The 22,962-nt window shown below is 47.4% G+C and overlaps 1 protein-coding gene across 1 annotated transcript; it reads right to left on the minus strand.

The window, feature by feature from the left end:
* Positions 1 to 753: 753 nt before the first annotated feature.
* Positions 754 to 21,648, minus strand: LOC148830220 (SID1 transmembrane family member 1-like). Its single transcript, XM_088922097.1, has 26 exons — positions 21,418 to 21,648; positions 16,969 to 17,090; positions 16,218 to 16,388; positions 15,857 to 15,902; positions 15,537 to 15,638; positions 15,337 to 15,420; positions 14,940 to 15,030; positions 14,526 to 14,597; positions 14,232 to 14,325; positions 13,896 to 13,939; positions 13,458 to 13,529; positions 12,769 to 12,908; positions 12,589 to 12,662; positions 12,259 to 12,325; positions 12,057 to 12,130; positions 11,603 to 11,726; positions 10,972 to 11,089; positions 10,274 to 10,410; positions 9,252 to 9,360; positions 8,395 to 8,409; positions 7,762 to 7,838; positions 6,813 to 6,859; positions 5,922 to 6,027; positions 5,485 to 5,595; positions 4,401 to 4,514; positions 754 to 4,096 (listed from the first exon to the last, which is right to left on the minus strand). Exons 1-26 carry the CDS (start codon positions 21,646 to 21,648, stop codon positions 4,034 to 4,036), a joined length of 2,505 nt encoding a protein of 834 aa, XP_088778223.1. The 3' UTR covers positions 754 to 4,033.
* Between the last annotated feature and the right edge of the window lie 1,314 nt (positions 21,649 to 22,962).

Consider the following 22,962-nt stretch of genomic DNA (forward strand, 5'->3'; position numbering starts at 1 on the left):
ATGAGACCTCTTTCCTGCTGCAGATGTCCAGTTGGTTACATTTCAGGCTACACACCTGAATGAGGGTAGTTCAAAGGCCCAGGAACTGGGATAGGGTTTTATCAATTTTTGAAAGTAAATTTACAAATATACCCCAGGTAGAAAACTGAAATCATTTCGGCTGTTATTAAGAACTCTGCTGGTGCAAAAAACCAAAGAGACAACATTCCTCCAGGACCAGTGTTTGTCTATCTACTGCTTCACCCATTAAAATCTGGATAACCTCGTCTTAAGCATTATATATCAACTTATTCTTCTTCCTGGTTACCACCAAGCTCACTTAAAGGATGACTTCAGCGGGAGAATCATTAAATTCAGGGCCTAATGACATGAGGGAATTCTGAACTGAGAGTGATAGAAGCTGAGTGATGAGAAGAATCTCCATCTCCGTCATGAAATCTGTAGACCTTGAGAGATCGTTTTGAGAATAAAATAAACTTGCACTTTGTGCAGCTCTTGTCTTAAACATTTCCTTGTTTCCCTCTGCCAATGTGAGGAGCATTAAGATGTGCTTCCAGAATTAGCAGTTTGATCCTCAGTTCCCTCAGCCAGTGGTATCCTGTCCCTGGATTCCAACGGGCAGCAGTGAAGAGGTGGGGGAGTGTTCACATGGCCTCATGGATGGGGATGACCCCCTTCTTGACCATTGAAGCACAGAGATAAAGGAAGGAAAAAGACGAATTTTAAAAATGACTGACATGGAACGAATAGATCAGGTATCGATAAAATGAACATTTTTTTTATTTTGATTAAAACATGCCATTACAATTACAGATTTACAACACACAACCAAATAGTGAGCTTCACATAGATACTATATAGGAAAGAATCAACCAAGGGAAGTTTATACTGTAGAAACATATAACAGGCACAGGTAGAAAATTAAGATGCCTCTTGATCACATTTTATCTAAAACAAAAGGAACAAATGAACACATATACATCACAAAATAAAAACATCTTGACTGGATACTTGGGAGAGAGGCCCAACAATCTATGTTTCTGCCATACAGTGCTGTAATGATTTATTATATATGTATAAAAGACAAAGCCATTATTTCCCACATCAGTCCAGGAATCTTTTCTCAGTTTCAGTTTAAATCTGCTGCTTACAATGCAAGCACACTTAGTGTGCGAAACCTGACTTAGTAAAAATTGAACTTTAATTCTTAAGAAGAAGCTGTGTAATACAGCATCACTGGGTAAAAACATGACAATTCCATGGAACTGAGCACATTTGCATTTGAATTAAACCATAATTCAACCTCTTTAATAACACATTTGGAAAATCTTTAACACGCTATTTTAATGTTTAAAAATACAAAGGAACAACTAAAACACCAGGCTGTCATTACATTTCTTTTTTTCTATAAATTTCATCTCATTTACTGCACATTGCACATTTTATTTGATTGCTCTTCCTCTTTACAGAAGAAGAATTTGATAATCAGCTAGAGATCTGATCTGTTCTGGGCTTCTGATTAAGTCACAGAAACATCAGTCATATTCCCCTCAGGCACAGTCAGGAAAAGTAAAGAAAAGCTCAACATTTAAACCAGCTTTCATTGTTCTGCATTCCTACTTACGGAAAATCAATTCATTGTTGAAATGAAAAGCAATCTCAAATGACAACAAAATTGACTGACCGGTTCTTCAAATACTTGATGAAGCAACCCCATTGACAAGGAGACACTGAGAAAAGAGTAGGGATCTTCATTATTACGGAGAATGAGAAATTAAGTTGTTTTTCTCCATGAAGGAGAACAACAAAAACAGCAATCAATTTTGAAGCGGTATTCTTGACTAGAAATTGTACAAATTAAGACAAATAATAATACCATTCCTGCATACCTTCAATCACAAAGTGACTGAGCTATACACTGTAGCACCGGAATAGTGCATCCCCAATGTACAATGTGCAAGGATGAATTCACTGAGTACGGGATTCAGGATTAAATACTCGTACTACATATGCAGTAGTATGTCAAAACTGCGCACTTCTGAAAGCAAAAGGCCTGGATCCATCAAACTGAAAATGAATGCAAAAACACTTAAAAGCTCTGGGTGCCCGCACAGCCTGCAGAAACAGAGAAGCAATTGCTGCTTCACTGTATAAAGCTTACTAGGAGATTAGACAAACTTTCTTTTCCTAAAATAACAAATCAGATCTACAGACCTGCCAGAATCAGAACAGCTTTCAGTCCTACTGGTGTAGGAGGGGAAGAAACTCCTTTATAAAACTCATGATGAGAGTAAGCCTCTCAAATAATTTTATGATGTTGCGGTTGTAAATGTCACGTTAATTGTTATTGCTTTGGCCCTGCTCATCAGCCATGACAATAAAACTCTCTGAACGTGAAAAGCAGACATGGGCACAGCTTTGAGCATTGCAGCAGTGCTTCACTCTGGATACTTTCCACAGTGAGAAACCCAACAGGGGAGGAACAGCTGCAGTAAAGAGGAAGACCACTGTAGATGCGGATCTTGATATTTACGAAACCAAAGAAATAACATTGAACATCAAACACCCAAAGATCTGTCACAGCACGTTCGTCAGGTGGACATCTCACAGGGCAAGGAGTGAAATCTCACGAGTGGGGTGTAGGCTCAACACATAGTGAACACTTCTGGTTTTTGTTTTGAAGAGCGAAGATTAGAAAATTAGAAAATTAAGGGAATTCTCTTATGACGCTTGTTTGGCACAACTAGCTCATTGGCATGGCTGAGGAACAGTATCTGGAGGAAAGACAGATACCAACAATAAAACACCTCCAGCTGAAGAGCAAGGAACTACATACTGTCTGAAACAGTTCATAACAGTTTAGAAAGCCAGGCCCTGGTATGTCTTGAAAAATAAAAAGGCAACTCTCTCATACGTGCACGGCAGAGCTTCATACAGGTCGGCACCATTCTTACCCACAGAGAGTCACACTGATGGAAGGAATATGTTGCAAATTCGTTTAAAACCCAACACTAGTATACGGATGACAGCAAACCACAGAAAGATACAAGAAATTGCAGCTCTTGTCTGTCTTAATAATAGTCTGTATTATACATCACAAGGCATGCTAGCCACTGTGAGGTCATCACAGCAGGCTCACAGCAGAACACTCATTCTGGGCATAGTTTTGCAGAAAGCCTCTCTCCTCCGCAGGGCATTTTAGCATCCTATGAATTCCCAGCAGAGCTCAGGAAATATTCTCAGTGTGGCACACAGCAGCAAGCAATTGTCACTGCAGGACTGTGCGATAAAGCACATCAACTTAACTCCTGTCCTCAGCCGATGTGCAGATCTTCATCTGGAGCTGAGCAGTGACTCAGGGCCACGGCCATCTGGCAAACTCAGGAAGGGCCGACAGGGACACATCCAGACAGAACTGGTAGTGCTAATGCTTGTAAAAAGGTCCTCTGTTTGGTAGTGACTTTTGTCGGTGTAGTAAAATTGAGAGAATTCCAATTTTTGCAGAATAAATTCAAACCAGCCTGTGAAAAGGCCTGTGTCTGAACACGCGCGTGACGACTGCACGCTCTGCTCTGACGCTGCAGGGATTCGGCCACAGAGGCTCGTGGGTCCAGAGCCACACGGTACCACTCACCAGACGGAGACAAACTCTGCCGCTCCAGAAGACACGGTCAATTACCGTGGCAGAGTTCTACTCAGTCTAGGTGTCGGGGGGGTGGAGTCACCTGTGTAGCATGCTCAGTGAAAACGAGCCCAGACACACGTGCATCTGCTTGACAGCGCCCAGGTACTCACAGGCCTGCAGCAGAGAAGGACAGCATCTCGATCAGTTTAGGCAGCAAATCCGTTTATTTTCTGGGTGACAGTAGGAGATCGGGACCGGAGGATTCTTTACACCTCCGAGTTCCAGATGACGTTCCTCCTCGTCCTGCGGTTCTTGGCTCCTGTGCTGTAGCCCGGCAGCGTGCTGGCCCTGAGCAGACTCCAGATGTATCCTCAACCCTGGCCGCCCTCTTCCCACCCTTCCTCTCGCCTAAAACACAGGGATCATATCTCTCCTCACGTAGTCCAGGTCATCATCTAATGTCAGGAGAACCTGAAACGGGGAGTCAAGACACACATAGGCAGCGCCGGTCAAAAACAAGAGCGTTCGCCTGAAAAAAGAAAACCAGAAACAGTAAGTATAAAACAATTTTACGTTTAGCTGGTGAGAGAACCTACACTACTGTAAAGTGGGAGGTTGCTAAGCATGTGTCACGGGGACTGAAGCGATGTCAGCCGCGGTGCTCTGCGCCGCACACAGGGAGAGCGTCCCGCGCTTGTCACGTCATGCGATACGAGTGCAGCGGAGAGTTTGCTCTTGGAGGTGGTGGGGGGGGGTAAAGAGGTCCCGCTCTCACCAGGAAGGAGAAGAACATGGCCGCCGCGGACAGGAAGTGCCAGATGTCGTGGTCGTCGAAGAAGTGCAGGAGCACGCAGGGACGGTTCTGCTCCCGCGACTGCGCTGGGGACTCCTGAGGGGTCAAACACAGCAGACAGACCAGGGGCTCGAGGAGCTGCTCACCACGATTCCCCCAAAGAGGAGATTTGATTCTAATCGGCTACTGCCAACGCACATTAATATTGCTTAAGGTCTCAGCCGAAGGGCAGAACCTCCTACAGAACAGTGTCCCCCATCACCACACCGGGACACTGGCCAGGAGTTTGTGGTTCAAAGGTTAGGACGCCCCCTGCTGGTCCAGAATGAACAGCAGCGGCAGGTTTTCCTCCCATCCCAGTGCTGACCAGGCCCAGCCTGGATGAGCGTCTGAGAGCTGACCACACTCCTGATAAACTGTCAGCAAAATATATTAGCATCACAAAATGCGCTGCAAATTACAGTCATGTTCGTTAAAGGATAAGGTCATTTGATAAAAAAAATAGTTTCATGTTTTAGTAAAATCGTCATTGTTTCTCAGAAAAGACCTCCAACTCTGATGGCCAGCTATTGTTTCCACTGGCCTTTAACCCAGGGTATACAGCCAGGCCTCAAAACTGCTCTTTCAGTTGCATTCACGTTGTTACTTACTGGAGAAGTGCTGGACAAACATTTTTCTATCAGCATTTATGTAGGTGGCAATATTTTGAAGATAACACAATTACTGTTTTGTGGAAGAATAATGTTCACAAGGAATTGTGAGGCTGGCACACAGTCACAGTTCTACAGCGTGAAACATTCAGCCAATACTAGCAGGGCTGTGCAGAAAACATGACCAGATAAGAAAGGTTACGTACTGAAAGAGGCTCTTCTGCCTAGTTAATTAATGTCATTGCATGCAGCTAATCGATCCAAGGATCTCATCCAGCTGCCTCTTTATAGATCCTATGGAATCTGCTTTGGGACCTGGACTAGCTAGCTTTCTCCCATGAATCCTGGTGTAACAGAGGGCTTCCTGCACAACTGCACAAGGCCGTCAGAAGTGTGGCTCAGCTGCAGCTGCTCACCTCCCAGCTGGTCAGGTTCTGAAGGAAGAAGTAAAGGGCCGCCACCCACATCACTGCCGTGGCAACGATGCAGAACAGTGGGATGGGCCTCAGGCTCTCCGAGCTCCGGAGCTGTCGATCAAAAGTTCACAGGAAGTCAGGTGAGGGCAGGAGACACTGGAACCTTCCGGAACAAGAACAGCTCTCTCCGACCGACAGGGAAAAAGAGAAAGTTGCTTCCAGCACTTTAAACATGGTGGACTTTTATAGCACATGGAAAACCAATCTGAAGATTTGGGTATTTTGGTGCCAGACAACTGGTCCCTGTGATGAGGCTGTCACATCGGTGGGCACACAGGGTTAGGTTACCTACCCTGGCAGGTCCATGACTTGAAACATTCTTCCACATCAGAGCACCCCTCCTCCCTCCCCCCCCAATACCTCCCCAGAGCTCTCACCTTCATGATGATGTAGAAGGTCAGGTACAGCAGCAGGTTGCAGATGAAAATACCGAGGAGGTAAGAAGCAAAATCCTTTGGCTTTAAGATTAGCCCAACAACAGCACTGCAACAGAGCAGAGAGCCTGAACTGAACCGAGCTGAACAAGCAAACCCCACTGCAGTGCATCATCCCTGGACTGACCTCAATGGGAAAGCCAGTTAAAATCACAACTGGCACGTCACGGAAACACAGAATACGCCCTTGTATCATTAAAGACAGAGGCGAACAAGCACCTTTCACAATGTTCGTTATCTGGTACGTTTCCTGGTATGCGATAAACAGGACAAAACCTAAAAAGATGAGTTAAGAAGACTTAAAGGGAACTAAAATATGATTAAGAAACAAATATAATCATTTCTTACATCAACGACATTTACAGTGTGTCACGATGTTTCTTAGCGTGTCCTGAATCCATTAATCCATCATGCTGTATGCTCTGACAGACAGCATGCAGGAATTTCTTTGGCAATTTCTTATTTCTTACATGCTTCTTTAGGAAGAAAACAAAATAAACAAACGACGTATCAAAACCCTCGTTGTCCCACAACCCTGGCCTTCCAGAAGTCACCATTCTTAAACATCATTGAGAAGTCATGACATTAATCCTTTCAAGCACTATAAAGAACAGTAAATGTGTCCTTCAAGCCCTAAATCGGCTCAAAGGACAAACGGTGACTGTCTTTGCCTTTGGGCTGCATGCCCTCTTCCATTCCAACGATTCACAGAATTGAGAAGCAAACTACCGTACAAATAAACGCTTTCAAACTGAGGAGATTTAAAGTTGACAGTGTACAGATCTGTGGTGTTATTTTTTGATTTATCACATACTGTAGTTTAGCTCTACTTACAAAGACCAATTGACGAGATTGCCCAGGATCAGGAGAACCATCCTGTCCTACAGCGGTGGAAAGAGACTTGTTAGAAGCACGCTACATCACAGCAAACTGGCTCGCTTTTACTTTTCTTGCATTTATGCTGAGGTTTTGCAACTATAAACAACGGAAGAAGAACGTAGACAATCTTCATCTGCCAAAATTGACCACAACTAATTGCTTTGCATAAAAAAAAACATTTTAGTGCTGACCTAATGGTAGCTTAAAAAAAGGAATTATTTGGATTCATCCAAGTTGGAATTTTTTTTTAAATAAATTGTGTTCTACTGTTTATCCATGATTCCCCCATGTGTTGCTGGAAAGCCGTTTACTCCTGGTCAGTCCTGGAATCCCAGGGCTCCTGGTGGAGATACTCCCATGAGCACACTGTGACACCTTGCCAGTGTGTATTTTGTGTATTTTGTAGCTGAACAGAAACCACAGCACCTGAGAAATCCCTCCCCTCCTCCCCAAAGGCAGCACGCAAGCTCCAGACAGAAGGTGCTGGGATCGAGCTGCTGACTGCGCCATCTCTTTGCGAGATTTATATTTTTGCAAGAGATTTTCGGTGTGCTCAAGTGTGTCTGAGGCCTATTCCTTACAGCCTGAGCACGAGCTGCAGTCCGGTTTCTGCAGCCACACATGAGCTGTATGTTATACACCTGCATTTCCCCAGTACCATGCATTTGACATAGCATAGCATGCCTTCAAGCCACACAAATCCAACACAACAGGAATATGTGTTTTCCTGCCTGATTTTTATTCCATTTCAAAGGTCAGTAGGACAGGTTTGCAAATATTGATCTGAACTCCTATTCCACCTGATACTTCACTTGTGAGCTGGCAACAGAGTTTCCTACTGAAGAGGACTGAATAAAGGTAATTCTATAATTATTTACAATGGAGAAATAGCAGAGTGCCTTACCATGTACATCGGTCTGTTACACTGCTGAATGCAATCGTTGTACAAGACCATCCCAATGCGCCTGAAGGTCCCAATATCTGCGGGATGAAATGAACAGCACTTTACCTCGGTCTCTTCTAACTCCTAGCCCTTATGCCAGTTGTAATAAAATGCAATCAGTCAAACTACTGCCACCAAACTACACTGCACTCAGACATTCAGTAAGAAATGAGATGTCTGCATGTAGCTGAATGCCAGCTGCTCACAAATTGATCCGGGATTTTATTTTACGCCTTTACTGAGAAAGGCACCAATCAGAGGGCCAGAAATACATTCGTTTATAATGTCCCTGATCTGATCAGGAGTCAGATATTAAAATGTCACGCAAATAAGGGCAAAACTGCTGTCTTGCGGATTCTAACTTCAACATTATCCAACCAGATAGATTGGTTGCAAATGAGAGAGGGTCATGTGGTCCTCCTCATGTTCTGAACCTTTGAGTGAGACATTCCTTCCTTTGAAATCAGTAGGCAACTTCTGCATGACACATGGGTTTTCTATCCCTAAAGGAAATTGCGCTGGGTTGAGATAAGCACCTGGAGCACAAGACAAAATGAAATGAACTAACACTAACGTGCTGAGTGCAAACAATACCTGCATTCGAAACATCTTCAGCAAGGGAAAGAAAGAGATACAGAATGATGTCAGAAGGCAAGTAACAGTCCCCTTATAATCAAACTGTAAATGAATTAAAGACCAGATGATGTAACTAGAAATAAATCCGATCCATACACATACACAAGCCACAGACAGACCCGTGTGCGGTTCACATTTCCACATCCTGTTGTAATGCAGCCATTAGGTTCATGGAGCTGCACACTCCCTGGACCTGATAGATTTACAGCTAATTCAATCTGAACAAAGAACATGGCATCTGGCTTTTGCACAGGCTACGGGTTTCTGGTGTCACTAATCAGAAACCCAGCCACCACCACCACCATGCCCCCCCCCAGAAAGTTATTGCATTAATAAAGGAAATGGAACATATGGTTTTGGTGCTCATAAGATTTTGTATCTTTAGCAATCTATTGCAGTGTGAATACAGAGGTATGGAAATATACTGCTCGACATTTCCTCCAAGTATAGATTCCTCGTGCACCACCGGAAACAAGAGTGCGGTTAGATTTCTGGCTACCCCATCTCAGAGTTGTGCTAGATTTAGAGTTTAGGTTTAATGTTAGGATTGAGGGATTGAGGGATTGAGGATTAATGTCAGGCCGAGAGCGTGGTTGGTGTGCAGGTTTTGGATTGGGGTTGGAGCATGGGGACTTGAGTTAAGGGCTCGGAGGTCTAGTTTTGGGTTTTGGGGGTGTACGCCAGGAAATGAAGCTTAACGGTGCTTAAGTACCAAGGTCTTAGGATGTGGATTTGGGTCAGTTGGGGTCAGAACTGTGACCTCAGGGGTGGGGCACAATCCAGAAGCAGGAGCCAGCCATCGGAGTGGCACGTACCGATCTTGAACCTGCCCATGTAGTAAATCTGAGTGCTGAGGGCCAGTGACGCCAGGATGTGAATGACGGAGAAGAGGATCCAGAACCACTCGGCGTTCTTTCCGAAGATCTGGAACAAAGCATCGGATCAGCTGGAGCAGGAGAGCGCTGGATCTGTCCTCACGGAAGAGCAGGACAGAATATTCCAGTGCATGTTCCTGACACTGCCTGCAGAGCAACATCTGGATACATCTGGTCCTTTTTACATTCATCCAGCCCACTAATATGGCATAATAGCTGGAAATAGTGCAGGCCACAGTAACAATGAAAGGGTGTGCTCTGTTTATTGATATGACTACGCTACACTGCTGTGCAAAACGCTTAGATAGTTTGTGTTTTTCTATTCCTTTCACCCAGGGATTTTCCTTATTTATGCAGAAACAACTCTATGCTCATCTACTAAAATTTTAGCCTTTATTCATTTTAGCTCGATTTAAGCTAAGAGAGAAATAAAAATGACAAGGTGTCATTATCGATTTGATCCACAGCTACGTCAACACTTCTTGATGATGTCTGCTCGCATATAGTTTGCCCTGAGATTATTAATTTCAAGTGAATTAAATAGGACTACATCACAAGCTTGGATTCTTCTCACCAAAACTCAGCTGTATAAATAACATTCAAAGTTTCTAAACAGCAGAAAACACGAGTAAATTGTTGATGCTCATAACATAAACATATTGTAACTACTGACTGCATCTAAGACATGCATATACTGTACAGTGCACAAACCTAGCAAACATTAAATGCATTTTAGATTAATATATAAAATCTGTTTTTATTGGTAATGCCCATCCACATAAATGGGGCTTTATCCATTACTTTCCTTCAGATTCGTTGTTCACATTGCAGTAGGGAGATTTTTTTAATTGGACCTTCTTTGAGTAATGCACTGAGATGTAAAGGACGAAGTGTCCAGCCTGCCCGTATACGAGCTGCGTTTTGCTCCTGAAGAAACCGCGGGAGAAGGAGCTGGCTCTTACCACGCCCAGCACGGCCAGGAAGATGACCATGGCGAAGGTGGCGTAGGCGAAGTAGGCGCTGGCGTTGACGTCGGGGTGACGGGTCTGATAGAGCTTCAGCATGCACAGCCCCGCCAACATGTACATGAACGAGGTGTCTGGGGAGGTGTCAGCGTGCGAGTTAGTGGCACTAACAGCAGAATACAAATAATCCGTGTAGGGGAATGTAATCCATCACTGCCACAAGTTACTGGTGTAAGGAACTACTTCTTAAAATAAGAATAAGTATTTGGGGAAAACAAATGTGAAAATAGTCATTAGTCATCCATGCAAAGTAACATTACGTCTTTAAATGGCAATTTCCGACATCTTCTTATTAATTTGCAATAGTAATCCCTTAGTCAGGTAACCTGTACCTGCAATGGATTACTTTCTCCGACTCTGGAAGTAATAGCCCTAATAACAGTCCTAGTGTAATAACAGCAGTCAGAGTAGCGGCGTTAGCAATGTTAGTAGCAGCACGAAAGGTATCTGAGACACTGTAGCAACATCATTAACAGCAGCTGAAGGTATCAGTCTGGTAGCAGCTGTAATAGCACCTGCAGTAGCAGTAGCAATGGCAGTAGCAGAGGAGGAGACCAGCAGCAGCAGAAGAAGGGATGTGGGTATAAAAGTAGCCCTTCTGCCCTGCTGGTTTGGACCTTGTGCTCATTCCTTACCGAACTGGAAGTTGGAGTAGTTGGGGCAGACGTGGTAGCAGGAGCTCAGCACCCCCTCCATCATCAGCGCGATGGCCATGGCGTAGAAGAGGCCAAAGTGCTTGGGGATGCCGTACTCCTGTCAGGAAGAGAAACCCAGAGAATCTGTTCCCAGCAATTCCGTGGCGGAACTGTGCCAGCAGTTACAGACGGGCCGTCACCCCCATCCAAACTCCACCGTGCACGGGCTGCCTGTGCTCAGATTCAAACTCTGGCAGAGGCAGTGCTCATCGCATTTTTTTTAATAAAAAAAAGACGCACGTCAAGTGTACAGACATAGAAACTACAGGAGTCTCTGCCATTATCTGCTTAGCTCAAAGCCGAGAGGGTCCCTGATGAGGCCAAGCTACCAAACTCTCTTTGAAGTGCAAGGTGTGGGTTTGCATGCATGTTACTCCCATGTTAATACAACAGGGCGACATGTATCATGTTGTCCACAACGCCCAGCATTTTCCTGAATTGCTACACTCCCTGGCTTGTTGTTGGCTGACCCCAGGTGGACCACAGGCCGAAGGGAAGCGGGACAGTTGCTTTGCAAGCGGGAATGGAGCAGACTTTCAAGCTTCTAATCGGGTTTCAAAGGAGCGCTCACCAGGGCATACACATCGCGGGACTCCAGCGCCCTCTGGTGGAGGATGTCTCTGCGCAGCACGATCAGCAGGAACAAGAATCCCAGGAGCACGTATCCCACGTTGCTCAAGATGTTATTGAAGGCACTGAAACAAGTATGAGCGATGGGCAAATCGCACGCTTTGCCGCATTGTATAACTTATGTCCCTAGCATAAAAATAACTACACCTGTATATCCCTGCGATTAAAAACACACATTCAGGAAACTCTGATGTTAATTTCTCTGTCGTATTAATTCCAGTTCCGTTAGTAAAGCCTAAATGTAGGCGGCAGTGCCATCTAGTGGAGCTTAATGAAAAAGGATTTGGCAGGTCCCGCCGTGCGTCTTCCGAGTTTCGGCCGGAAGCACGACAAACTGAACTTCAGTGCGTGAAACACCGGAGCTGCACGTCTCACACCAGGTGCTGGGTCCTCACCTTAACACCCCCAGAGGATGGGCACACAGGAAATTGTAGTAACAGATGTCTTGGTTCCCCGTGACATTCACCACCTATTGCATACACAAAAAACACCCATTTAAGAAAAGAACGACAAGTACAGCGCAACAGCACGAGCAGTGACCCGACCCTGCAGCGGGTAACGGCACAGGGGCAGCTGCCGGTCGGACTGCGGCCTCACCGTCTGATAGGTGATGACCAGCTGGATGACCGGCAGGGCGTAGAACACTGCGATGGTTGAGATGTTCCTGGAGAGGAAGAGGCAGGGAGGAGGCTGAGAGCTCGAAGGGGAAAAAAAGTGAAGCTGAGAATAAAGAGAAACCTCGTGAGGCGCTTGACCTCACTTAACAGCGCTGTGGGACATCGGCCTAGGAAAGCAGCAAGAAAGATGCTACTCAATTTAGTACATTAACTGTAGGAGACTCATCAGGGACTTATGTCCAGTTTACTTAAAGCACTCATTACAATATCACATCTCCGACATGTTGTACCCAGCTTAAAACGTTCTCACCAGAAGTAGATCTTGTACTTTTTGCTGACTGTTTTGCTGTCTTTCCGGGACAGGTCTGACACGTACAGGAAGGCCTGAAAGGGGAGACAGAGGCCAGCTGAGTTCTGGGGACAGGCACTGCCTGCGGAGCGCCGCGGCGGGACGCAGCACGGCTGAGGGGAGAGGGGCGTGCGTGCTGACCTTGCTCCTGTGCAAGGCGCTCTCCCTCTCCAGGTCCCGCAGGGCGTGCACGGCCCCGTCCTCGTCCTCGGAGCTGTCGGGGCCGGAGCGGCAGTGCAGCGCCTCCCTGGGCGCGGGGCTGGGCGCGGGGCTGGACTCGTCTGCGGAGAGAAGGCAGCTCACAGCACCTCGGCCTTCCACCCTGCCGCCACGGACCAACGGGAGCTCACGGGACGAGTGCGTCTATTGTCTCCATGCGGGTATGACTCGTGCCCACGCCGCTCCACCCCGCCGGTTCGTCCCCCAACACCTGGGCGCGAACCCGGGTTCCGGCGTAATGCAACAGGGAGCCAGCCGAGTGAGCTAAAGGAGACCCCCCCCAGCCTAGGCGGCTGAGGTCCCTGCTACACGCAGGGAGGGCGATGACATCACCGTGCCCAAACTAGCTCCGCTACACAGGTGTTGCCGACTAGCAGGGTATCGACTGGATGAACAGTACAGGGGAAAGGTCTGCTGGGAGAAGAGGCCATGACAGCCATACAACTAACTCTAGAAGTTCTAACAGCCCTGATTACTGTATTCCAGCCCCCGAGCATCAACTCTTCTAGCTGGCCTCGATGCCCCTGGGGGGAGTTAGAAATGTTGCTCAGAAGCAGCTGCGTGATGCTCTTTGCCAGTGATGCATGCTCAGCAGGAGGAGGGGAGCTCACCTATGGCGCCATAGGTCCCTCCCTCTGGGGTGCCACTTGCGATGGGGTGCGAGGATGCCACCGAGCCCTCTCCTACAGGAGAGAGAGAGAGAACGAGGGAGACGGGGTGAAATCAACACACAGAGCGACTGCGAGCAGTGAAAGCTTTTCAGGTCATGGTCCTCTTTAACTTGCCATCGTCTAGCAGCTGCAGATGTATGCTTTTTTATCAAACTCTTTTCCAAAGCTGCAGAGCAAAGCAGCTTCAGGAAAGGAGGAAGACTAATGACCAGCCTAATGATTTGGCCGTTTTCTCTTCCCGAAGTACACATGGAACAGGAAACGCACTTCCTCCTAGAGAGAGCGCCACCTCACACACCTCAAGTGTGCGGACGGCAGTAACTACAGCCATGGTTCCCCGATCAACAAGCCAAATCCGAGTCCAGAGCTACCACTCACCGTCATCTTCGTCGGGGCTATACACACCTTCCTTTCTCTGAATCCTTGAACAGCAATCAGAAGGAGAGAAAAATCATTGAAACAGACGACTGAATCTGAATCTGAGCATGCAATGAGAGCAAATCACACGTCCTACTTTGTCATTGATATTACTTTATCATTTATTACTTCAATAGTACCGTAGCACCACTGTTATTTGAACAGAGTTTAGAACAGGATCAGTCCATGTGCTCTTCTTGATCACGATTCATATTCATTATAGCGCTGCAGCAGACCTGTTCTGTAGCATGGGGAGATCTCCCGTTTTGTCCCGATCAGGAAAGGAGGAAGACGTACCTCATGTAATGGACAAAGGCCACGATCAGGGCACTCGCATAGAACAGCAGGAAGATGAGCAAGGAGAAGAGGATGGCATGGATGTACACCCTCTCTGACGGGGGGGGGCGGAGTGCAGAGCGTGGAGAGAGAGAGAGAGAGGGAGAGGGGGGTCACTCACGTACACTCGGGGGGCTTGTTCTCGTGACAAGCAAACGCAGCGCGCTGCGCGGTTTCATTCCCGTGTGCTTGATGACACTGTCTGCCGCGAGGAAGCTGCAGGAGGAAAGAGGCGGATCTGCGGCGCGCACTCACTGGTGGCGGACGGGACGATGGTGACGCCGAGACCCTTGACCCTCTCCTCCTGCCAGGTGTGGTTCCCTTTGCCTTGCAAGAAAGAGCGAGACGATGAGTCTGCCGCCCCCAGAGGCACGGACAGCCGCGGCCGTGTCTGATCACTTCGTGCAGAGTCACACTTCCAACCTCCTCAGCGGCCACGAGCTCAGTTAATGGAGGCACCCATGCTTCGTAGAAAATGGGCAAGAGAAAAAACTGAACCAGCTGCAGGGTTCGTCTTTCCTTGTTACTTTGCTGGGAGGAACTTAAAATTCTCCATGGCTAAACAGCTGGAAGCAGCAATCATGACTGCAACTGGCTGCTCCTTCCTGGCTGCTCCTGGCTGCAGGGAGAGCCGACACCATGGAGTCAGAAGGACAGAGCAGAGCTCACCTTTTGTGGAGGGGAAAGTTCCTCCGCAGGCATAGTCTTCAGGCTTAATGACAAACACAATGTAGAACTTCCCTCCGGGGAAATCCTTCCTCTGCCGGAGAAAACACAGAGCGAAAGAGACAGGTAGAGGCAGGACGGAGACCGCGGCCCGTCTCAAACCGGCCGTGGTCACGCGACCGCGCTGCAGCGCAAGGCTCACCCTAGGGAGCCGCACAGTCACACACGAAGGCCATGCGGGCCCCAGTCTCACCGGGGGGGGCGGCCGCAGTCCAGCTCTACCACTGGGGCTCCAGTGACGCAGAACCAGTGCTTGCTCTAACTGGCACCCCCTGAACCAGGAGCCAGCGACCCGGCCGGAGCCCGAGGCGTGTGCCTTTTCTGCTCATGGACCTTTTACCTGCACGGTGATGGCAGCCTTCAGAGACATGGACTGGTAAACCCCAATGAACTCCACATTGTAATCCAGGTCATACACCGGGCACTGGAACAGAAAAGACGGCAGTCAGGCGGGGCAGCGTGCACTCTAGTCGTGTAGCTCCTGATATTCCTGTCGTGTCCCTGGTGCAGTGATGGCGGGGGGAGCCACCTCTCACTCACCACTATGTCCTGTACAGACACCACAGCACAGGGGTCTGCCCGGCGAGACACCACCTCGATCACGACGGAGTCCACCTCCTCCGGGAACTCGTACAGAAAGTACTGTGCAGGGAAAGAAGCCACATCAGCAGGAAAACAAGTGAAAGGACCGGCTTGGAAACATTGATGTGTCCTTTTTCACAGAACTGTTCGGCGCATACGACATTACCAACAGGACACGTGAAAGAACATCACTCTTTAAATGAAAATTAGAGGAGTGCCCGGCAAATCTATAGCCTCTCATACTCACAGACTCCTGTGACCAAAGCCCCAGCACTTACCATGGGCTGGGAGGGTGTGGCGCTGAATTTAAACTCCACTCCAGTCCTACGGGACAGAAGGACAAAATACGATGATTGCTTATAATGTTGTCTAACAATACAAGTTAGAAAAAAAGTATGCTGTTATGTCTGAACCTAATGTGTTTTGCTGCATCCAGTCTCATGAGTAATTGTGTTCCATGTGACCCAGGACCCCTCATTCCAGAACCATACTTAGCCTCACCATGATGACTATAAAAATCAATTCCTCTTCCATCAAGGGACAGCACAGTCTCAGGCATTTAGGTCATGCAGTGTGTGAGTACCACCCGCTCAGAGCAGTCTGGCGCTAACTCTGAGATGAGAGGGGGCATGTTCTTACTCCAGCCTGAAGTGGCTGACTCGCTGCACCAGCAGTTCGTAGCGGATGTTGAACGGAGCCATGGTTGCCACATCGATGAACAGGAACTGCTCTGATGTCACTTCCTCCGACTGGGGCTCCAAGGGACACAGTGTGCGGCTCACTTCCTGATAGGTGTACATTCTCTGATAACTACAAAAAAGAAATAATTTAACAAGGCACATTTTTTTATTTTAACCTAATTTATTAGGGATGCTGGTCTTATTCAGATGACTGGTTCTACAACTTCAGTATTTCCGTAACTGTAACCGTAAATCTTAAAGCAGGCTGCTAGACAGCTGGTCTGCACTTCGTGTCTCATGGCGTTTGGCATTATTCTCTAAGGACTCTTTGTTTGTTTACTTTGACTTTTATTCGCCATTCAAACCTTATCCCAGTTGCACTGGATCTGGCACTGTAGCAGAGGTGCTACAGCGAGGCCAGAACACACACAAACACAGCGAGACCATGCAGGCTCCACACAGAAGGCACCCCAGTCCAGAATCTAGAGCTCTGAGGCAGCCGTGCCCTCAGTCAGGCCACCACGAATGGCTTTATTGAATCATTTGCTATTACTAATGATAATATTGTTGCCTGTGGTTGGAAAAGAACCCCTGTGACGTATTTTATCAATGCTCAAGGAAAGAGAAGGCAGGACACGCTTTCCCCCGATCATGGTGATGGAAGGCCTTTCCCAGCGGGGGGCGCCGTGGTAGAGACGACTGCTCCTTACAGGCCTCTCAGCACCAGCGGGACCTGCCAGGACAGCACCGCCTTCTGCTGCCGCACGACGAAGATCACGGGGTAGCGCGGGTCATCAGAGCCGGCGCTGACGTACACCCGCACGGCGTCCACCTGCAGGGGGCGACAGAGGGGCATGAGCCAGGCCAGGGAAAGGGGCATGTAATTACCCTGCTACCTCAGGAACAGCCCACAGACTATAGGGGTTCCTACATGCAGCTGACATGTCAAGAGCGCAGGGAGAAGACGGCAGTGATTGAGGCTCAGAGCCTCAGCACCACAGCCGAGTGCCTTATAGAAGAGTCCGTCCCACCTGTGAGCTGAGAATCTCCACCCCGCCCAGGGCACTCTGATCACGCTTATCCACCAGGCCTGCCACAGCTCCATCATGCCCAGCACTGTCCGATTCGATGGAGGCCCACAATGGAGTCGCTGCACAGCTGGGGGAGTACTGGGAGTGGCACCCCAGTAAAATATACCCCCCTTTTCACGTTCCCCTGCCATTCCTCATACAGCAGGATTTCAACTTCCAGGTCTTCTGCTGGAGCTCTGCGGGCCCTGCCGTGTTCTCCTGAGCAGTTCTCAGGAAGCAGGTCTCAGAAATGCCACTCAGTCTCCTCCTGCGCTTTGAAAATAGTTCAAAGCCAATCCATTGCTTTGCTTTACTTGAGCCTTACAGTACACAACTGTTAGGGAATCCTAGTCAGTAACTCAGTTTTAACGAATTTTTAAAAAGAATTTGTCTCTTCTGTTTCAGCCTGTCCTCCACTTTCATCGTTCCCCTCATTAGCAAGATCTCAGAAAATGAATGCCAATTAGCCAACATAATTAAAAGCAATTATCCTTCACCCCAACCGCGAATTGCAGACATTAACTCTAGAATGACTCCAGGCGTCCATGGCAACGGTTCAATAACACAGAATTATGCCATAGCAACCCCTCAAGGCAACCCAGCTGAAAAGTCTTCCTCTAACTGCTAGAAATAAGATAAGATCACTTTATTGGCCATATACAATTTCTTGCATTAGGAATTTCTCTTTTCACAGAGCACTGCACTGCCCCACAAATACACTAGGTACTGTGTAGCAGGAAGCTTCAGATATCTAATCTAGTGCCTTCTGCCAGAGTCAAACATAGAAAAAACAGAAAGAGGAGAGAAACAAGATATGAGTCTGAAAAGAGGCAAAGATCAGAGATTTGGAAAGTCACAATCAAGAACACCATGAGCACTGCCTGAGCCAGATGGACATGTGTGGGTTGGCTCCCTGATAAACCTCACATGTTCTCACCCTCCTCAGCACATGGTTTTAGCTTTTGTGCATGCCTTTCAGTAACATAGTAAGCATCCCATGAATCATACAGGAGAGATACAGCACTGTGCCACTTTTTAGTTTTTTGTTTCTAGGTTTCTCTTCACAGTCTTGATCAAGCACCACAGCCTGCCTGCAGTAACATATTGACTGGACAAACAGATCCCCTGTTAGCTCAAGTCTTAACTAAACACTGGTGTCTGGGAACATCAATAGCGATAAGCAGGCAAGATAAAAAAGCAGCTTCTTCAGCAAACCTGATCATTGGAAAGTGCTAAAAAGATTTAAGCGACATGAGTCAAGCCTCCCGAGGGAATGGGGCTGAATCAATGAGGAGTCATGGTCACACATGCTCAGAGCTCTTGTGTGTGTACGGTACGTGATGCACAGAGCCTGCTCGTCTGTCTATACCCAGGAGAAGATCCGCATAGTCTATAATTATATAGGAAGCCACGGCTTACTCCACAAAACGCTAGCAATATTTACTAGCCCCACAGCTTATTCTGGTGGTTACCATGAGCTAGAGTAAGTCTGCACCATGGTCTAATGGACTGAACCATGACATTTACCAGTGTAAATCATGATCAGCAAAGGATAATGTGATAGTCGCTCTCAGTATAAGATAAGATCACTTTATTGGCCATATACAATTTCTTGTATCAGGAATTTGTCTTTTCACACACCCCAGCTTGCTCTCCATGAGACACACAGACAGGGAGAGAAGCTGGGGGTCAGAGCGCAGGGTCAGCCATTGTACAGCACCCCTGGAGCAGTTGGGGTTAAGGGCCCTGCTCAGGGGCCCAACGGAGTAGGATTCCTCTGCCGGCTGCAGGATACGAACTGGCAACCTTCCAGCCACAGGCGCAGATCCTGAGCCACAGAGCCACCGCTCCGCCCACATCTTCCAGTAGTTGTTAAATTTCTCCCTGGGTCCTCTGGCTCCCCAGTGCACAGCGGTCCGCGTGCTCGCAGAAGTGAGAACACACCATTGCAGCTCTGGACAGCGTGCTTGTGTTTGGGTAGCGGGCACAACAGCTACGGTACATGTGTCTTTGAGCTACAAACACAGAGATCCGAAGTGGTTCCACTGCAGCTCTGTTCCGCCGAGACAGGCACAGCGATCCGATGAGCAGTGTAATCCCTTCTGCAGCCTTCGCGGACACTGGCAGCTGCTTCCCCACCTGTTCGAGAGCGAAGGGCCGAACTGCAGCGTGGCCGGATAGTGATGACTGCGCCAGTAACGCCTTGGCCTGAGGTTCACATTCCCATCTAAGTCATAGCTCTTCGTTTAAATGCCTGCTACTAGGTGTGGTGTCGCTTGCTACGAAAGAACAAATTAAGACCAAAAGCGTGCACCACTTTCTACACAGCAGCAACAGTTTTAGTTGTGTGAAAATAATACTGCCATTTATCAATACCATTACCCCACATACATCATTATTTATAAAATAATCGAAAGAAAATATAACATTCAGCACGGAACATTTATAAGCTGCTATTATTTTTCAATATTGTGCTGTATTCTGTTATGTATATTCTGTGAGAAATCAACGTCCAGTTACCTGGCAGTGATTAATTCACAAAGCTGTACTGAAGAATTTAAACTAGGATAAATCATCAGTAGTCTGTACTGCAGTGGCGCTCTATATTGTAAACATAATGAGACATTCAAATACCCCAGCTTAATTAGAATATTATACAAATGATTCTGTTTACAACAGAACGCAATTACCATTTGAAAGCACTCAAACCAGCTCCTGCAGAAATTGATTAAAGTTGTGAGGACACAGGGGGCCAGACGGGAGCTCATCAAAGGTCAAACGTCAAAGGTCAGAGAGAGAGAGAAAATAGGCTGATCTCCTTATTAACGTATAATTTCACTATATGACTATGGTCAGCAAGCATTCATCAGGAAAGGTCTGATTGGGATTCAAGTTATGAGCCTGTTTGGACACCGTCAGCGTGACAGCGTGCGCTAGCCGCAAAGGAACAGGTCGAGGCTAATTCCACTCTGAGAAGCAGAAAAAAGAAACGCAACATTTCGGCTGTTAAACCTTCTTCAGCGTTGCTGAAGATGGCACAACAGCCGTTCCAGACTAATATCTCGCTTAATTAATGTTTCACATTCATATTTACATATCATGGCCTTAAACGTGTTACACACGGTATATTCGCCATCTGGGCAGTCACGAATGTCTGCTTTATTCAAATATCTCTGTGCCTAGAGATTTTATTTAACTAACAGTAACACTGCTTACTGTATGTCTTATGTGTTGGGCTCACGGGGGAGAAATGATGTTTCCCGCCGCAGGGGATGATACGAGGAGCAGACAGGTGCTTACAACACAAATCACTAACAATTACTGTACATCGCGAGAGCCGTCACTGAGGAATTGTAGAGGAGGGACCCTGGACCTAGACGGCGCAGCCAGGTGTGGTAGGAGCCGGTAAAACAGAGCCTCGACCCAACAGGTTTGGTGCGTCACCCTTAAGTCATCAACTTTCTCAACACACGGAACACGTCCGGCTTCCTACTGAAGCAGACGATCGGCGCAATGAAGCGTTTTAAAGAGACTAAGCAACGAGAAGACCTCTTACTCGGCCCGAGGAACAGAGAGCCTGTCTCTCGAGCATGTTCTATGTGTTTGTAAATGTCTGTAATTCATCGGCCGCGCCAGTAAAGCCGTTAGAATTGATCTGAATACCACGACGATCCAGTTCTGGAGGCCCACGGCTGGTCACTTCTGACTTCATCGAATCAATTAATTTACTCAGTCGATTTCGAAGCGACCTGTAAGAGCCGCTGGATGGCTCGCTGTACTGTGTAGATGATTGAAGATGGATCGCAATCCGTTAACGAGTCCCCCTCATGGAAACTGCCACATCCCGGTCCCCCCCCCCCCCCCCCCCCGATCTTTATTGGATTTTCTTAGACTGCTCTTAAAGCAAAGTTATTTCTAACAGCAAATCCGGGGGTGCAATATTTAGTTCGCTAAACCCAGCAAAGATGCACCTTATCGAGCCGCACGCAAAAAAAAAAAACACGCACTTGAATACTGTACCTAACGCAGCTGCGTGGCATTAGGATAACGATAGATGTGAAGCAGATAACAGGAGGAACCCGTTCTCACCTCGCCGGGCTTTGTGCTGTAGTTAAATGTATAAATCTCCTCCACTTCCCGGTTCACAAAGCCGGAGTAGATCCGATTGAATTCGGCTCCTTTAGCCGCGGGTGCGACCGGCTTGTTGTGATTCTCCAGCCCCCTGATGCTCCGGCAGAGCGCAGCGAGGACGAGCAGCGACGCACACGCCGAGAGAGGCAGGTGCCGTCCCCTGGGTGCCTCTCGCCGCCCTCCCGTCATGATGGGCGAGCTGCCCCGGTCCCGGTCCGGGTTCGGGTTCGGGTTCGGGTCCAGACGGGCTACCGAGCAGCGAGGAGGGTGAAGCCAGAAGATGAGAAGAAGAGAAGAAGAAGCCGCCGTCACGCTCCCCACGCAACCCCCGCGCGTCGAGTCCGCGTCTGTGAGAACAGCGCCGAGCGGAGACGAACTGGAGGCGATTGCGGTTTCTCTCCGGCGCTGCCCACTTCATGGAGGCTTCCAGTGTAATCTAATAAAACATTGATGCCTCCTAGATGGGTGCTACCGAGGCAGGCGGCCAGGGGGATGCTCTCTGCGCCCTTCCCTGGATGATTCTCATTTCCAGCCAGCCTCATTAACGACGTGTAGTCAATCCCGCGTTTATTGGAGTAAACACATTTTGAATGGTGGTGGTGTTGTTGTTTTTTTTTGTCTTGATTTATTTTATTTTTTTTTTTTGGCCCGTCGCCTCAGCACTTTCATTCCTTGACGCGGCGCAGGTGAAGAGTGGTGCCCGCCAATACAGTTACCTTTGGGTACTTTAATCTGCGCGCACCAGGGTTAACACCCCGTTTCTCCACCCACACCTTTCTAACATTATAGAAACATGCGTGGGGCGGTTGTAGGGCGCTTGTTTTGAATGTTCTTCGAGCTGTTCGCGATGTAAACTACACATTCACAAGGCCTATTTCTGAATCGAAGTCTTCTCCCATACATAGAATTGCCAGGAGCAAGAGGATAGACATTTATCATCTGAATTGGGCCTCCAAGATGTAAACAGTTCATCAGTAAACAAATACAATTATTTTTTTTACGTTATTCAGATAAACCTATAATTGAAATGACATTTTTGATTATTTGAATTGATTTTGAACAGATTTCTGGAGTGGAAAGAGCAGTCGAATCGCATTACTCAAATTGTGTTGTGGGATTTAAGACGCGTATTCTTTCATTCATGTAGTAGTTCAGGTGGGTAGGTTGCAAAGGAACAAGTATGGGTTTATTCCCTGCTGAAAAAAAAGAAGAAAGAAAACACAACGTTTCGGCTGTGGAGCCTTTTTAGGTGTGAGAAAGACGAGGCAGTAGGCAAAGTAAGCAAAATAATTATTATATTCATAGTGCCCATCTTCTAATTCAGCAATGCGAAACCTCACTGTGAAAATGATTCTCACAAAGTTATGAATAGAAGAAAATATCGAAAACACTGTGGTAGCCCAAACTCTTTCTCTGGGGATTTGAACTGTTTTTACTGAGCAAAAAAAAAAACGTAAATTACATCAGGCAATCAATTATTACTGCCGATGCTGTCGAAGTAGC

The sequence above is a fragment of the Atractosteus spatula genome, chromosome 7 (assembly GCF_055471065.1).
Source record: "Atractosteus spatula isolate fAtrSpa1 chromosome 7, fAtrSpa1.hap1, whole genome shotgun sequence".
Classification (NCBI taxonomy): Eukaryota; Metazoa; Chordata; class Actinopteri; order Semionotiformes; family Lepisosteidae; genus Atractosteus; species Atractosteus spatula.

Coding starts and splice junctions, on each gene's coding strand:
- LOC148830220 (XM_088922097.1), bottom strand. CDS start 21,648: ATGACGGGAGGGCGGCGAGAGGCACCCAGGGGACGGCACCTGCCTCTC. Junction 12,326..12,588: donor AAGTACAAGATCTACTTCTG/GTGAGAACGTTT, acceptor CTTCCTCTCCAG/GAACATCTCAACCATCGCAG. Junction 9,361..10,273: donor TCCTGGCCGTGCTGGGCGTG/GTAAGAGCCAGC, acceptor GCTTTGTTCCAG/ATCTTCGGAAAGAACGCCGA.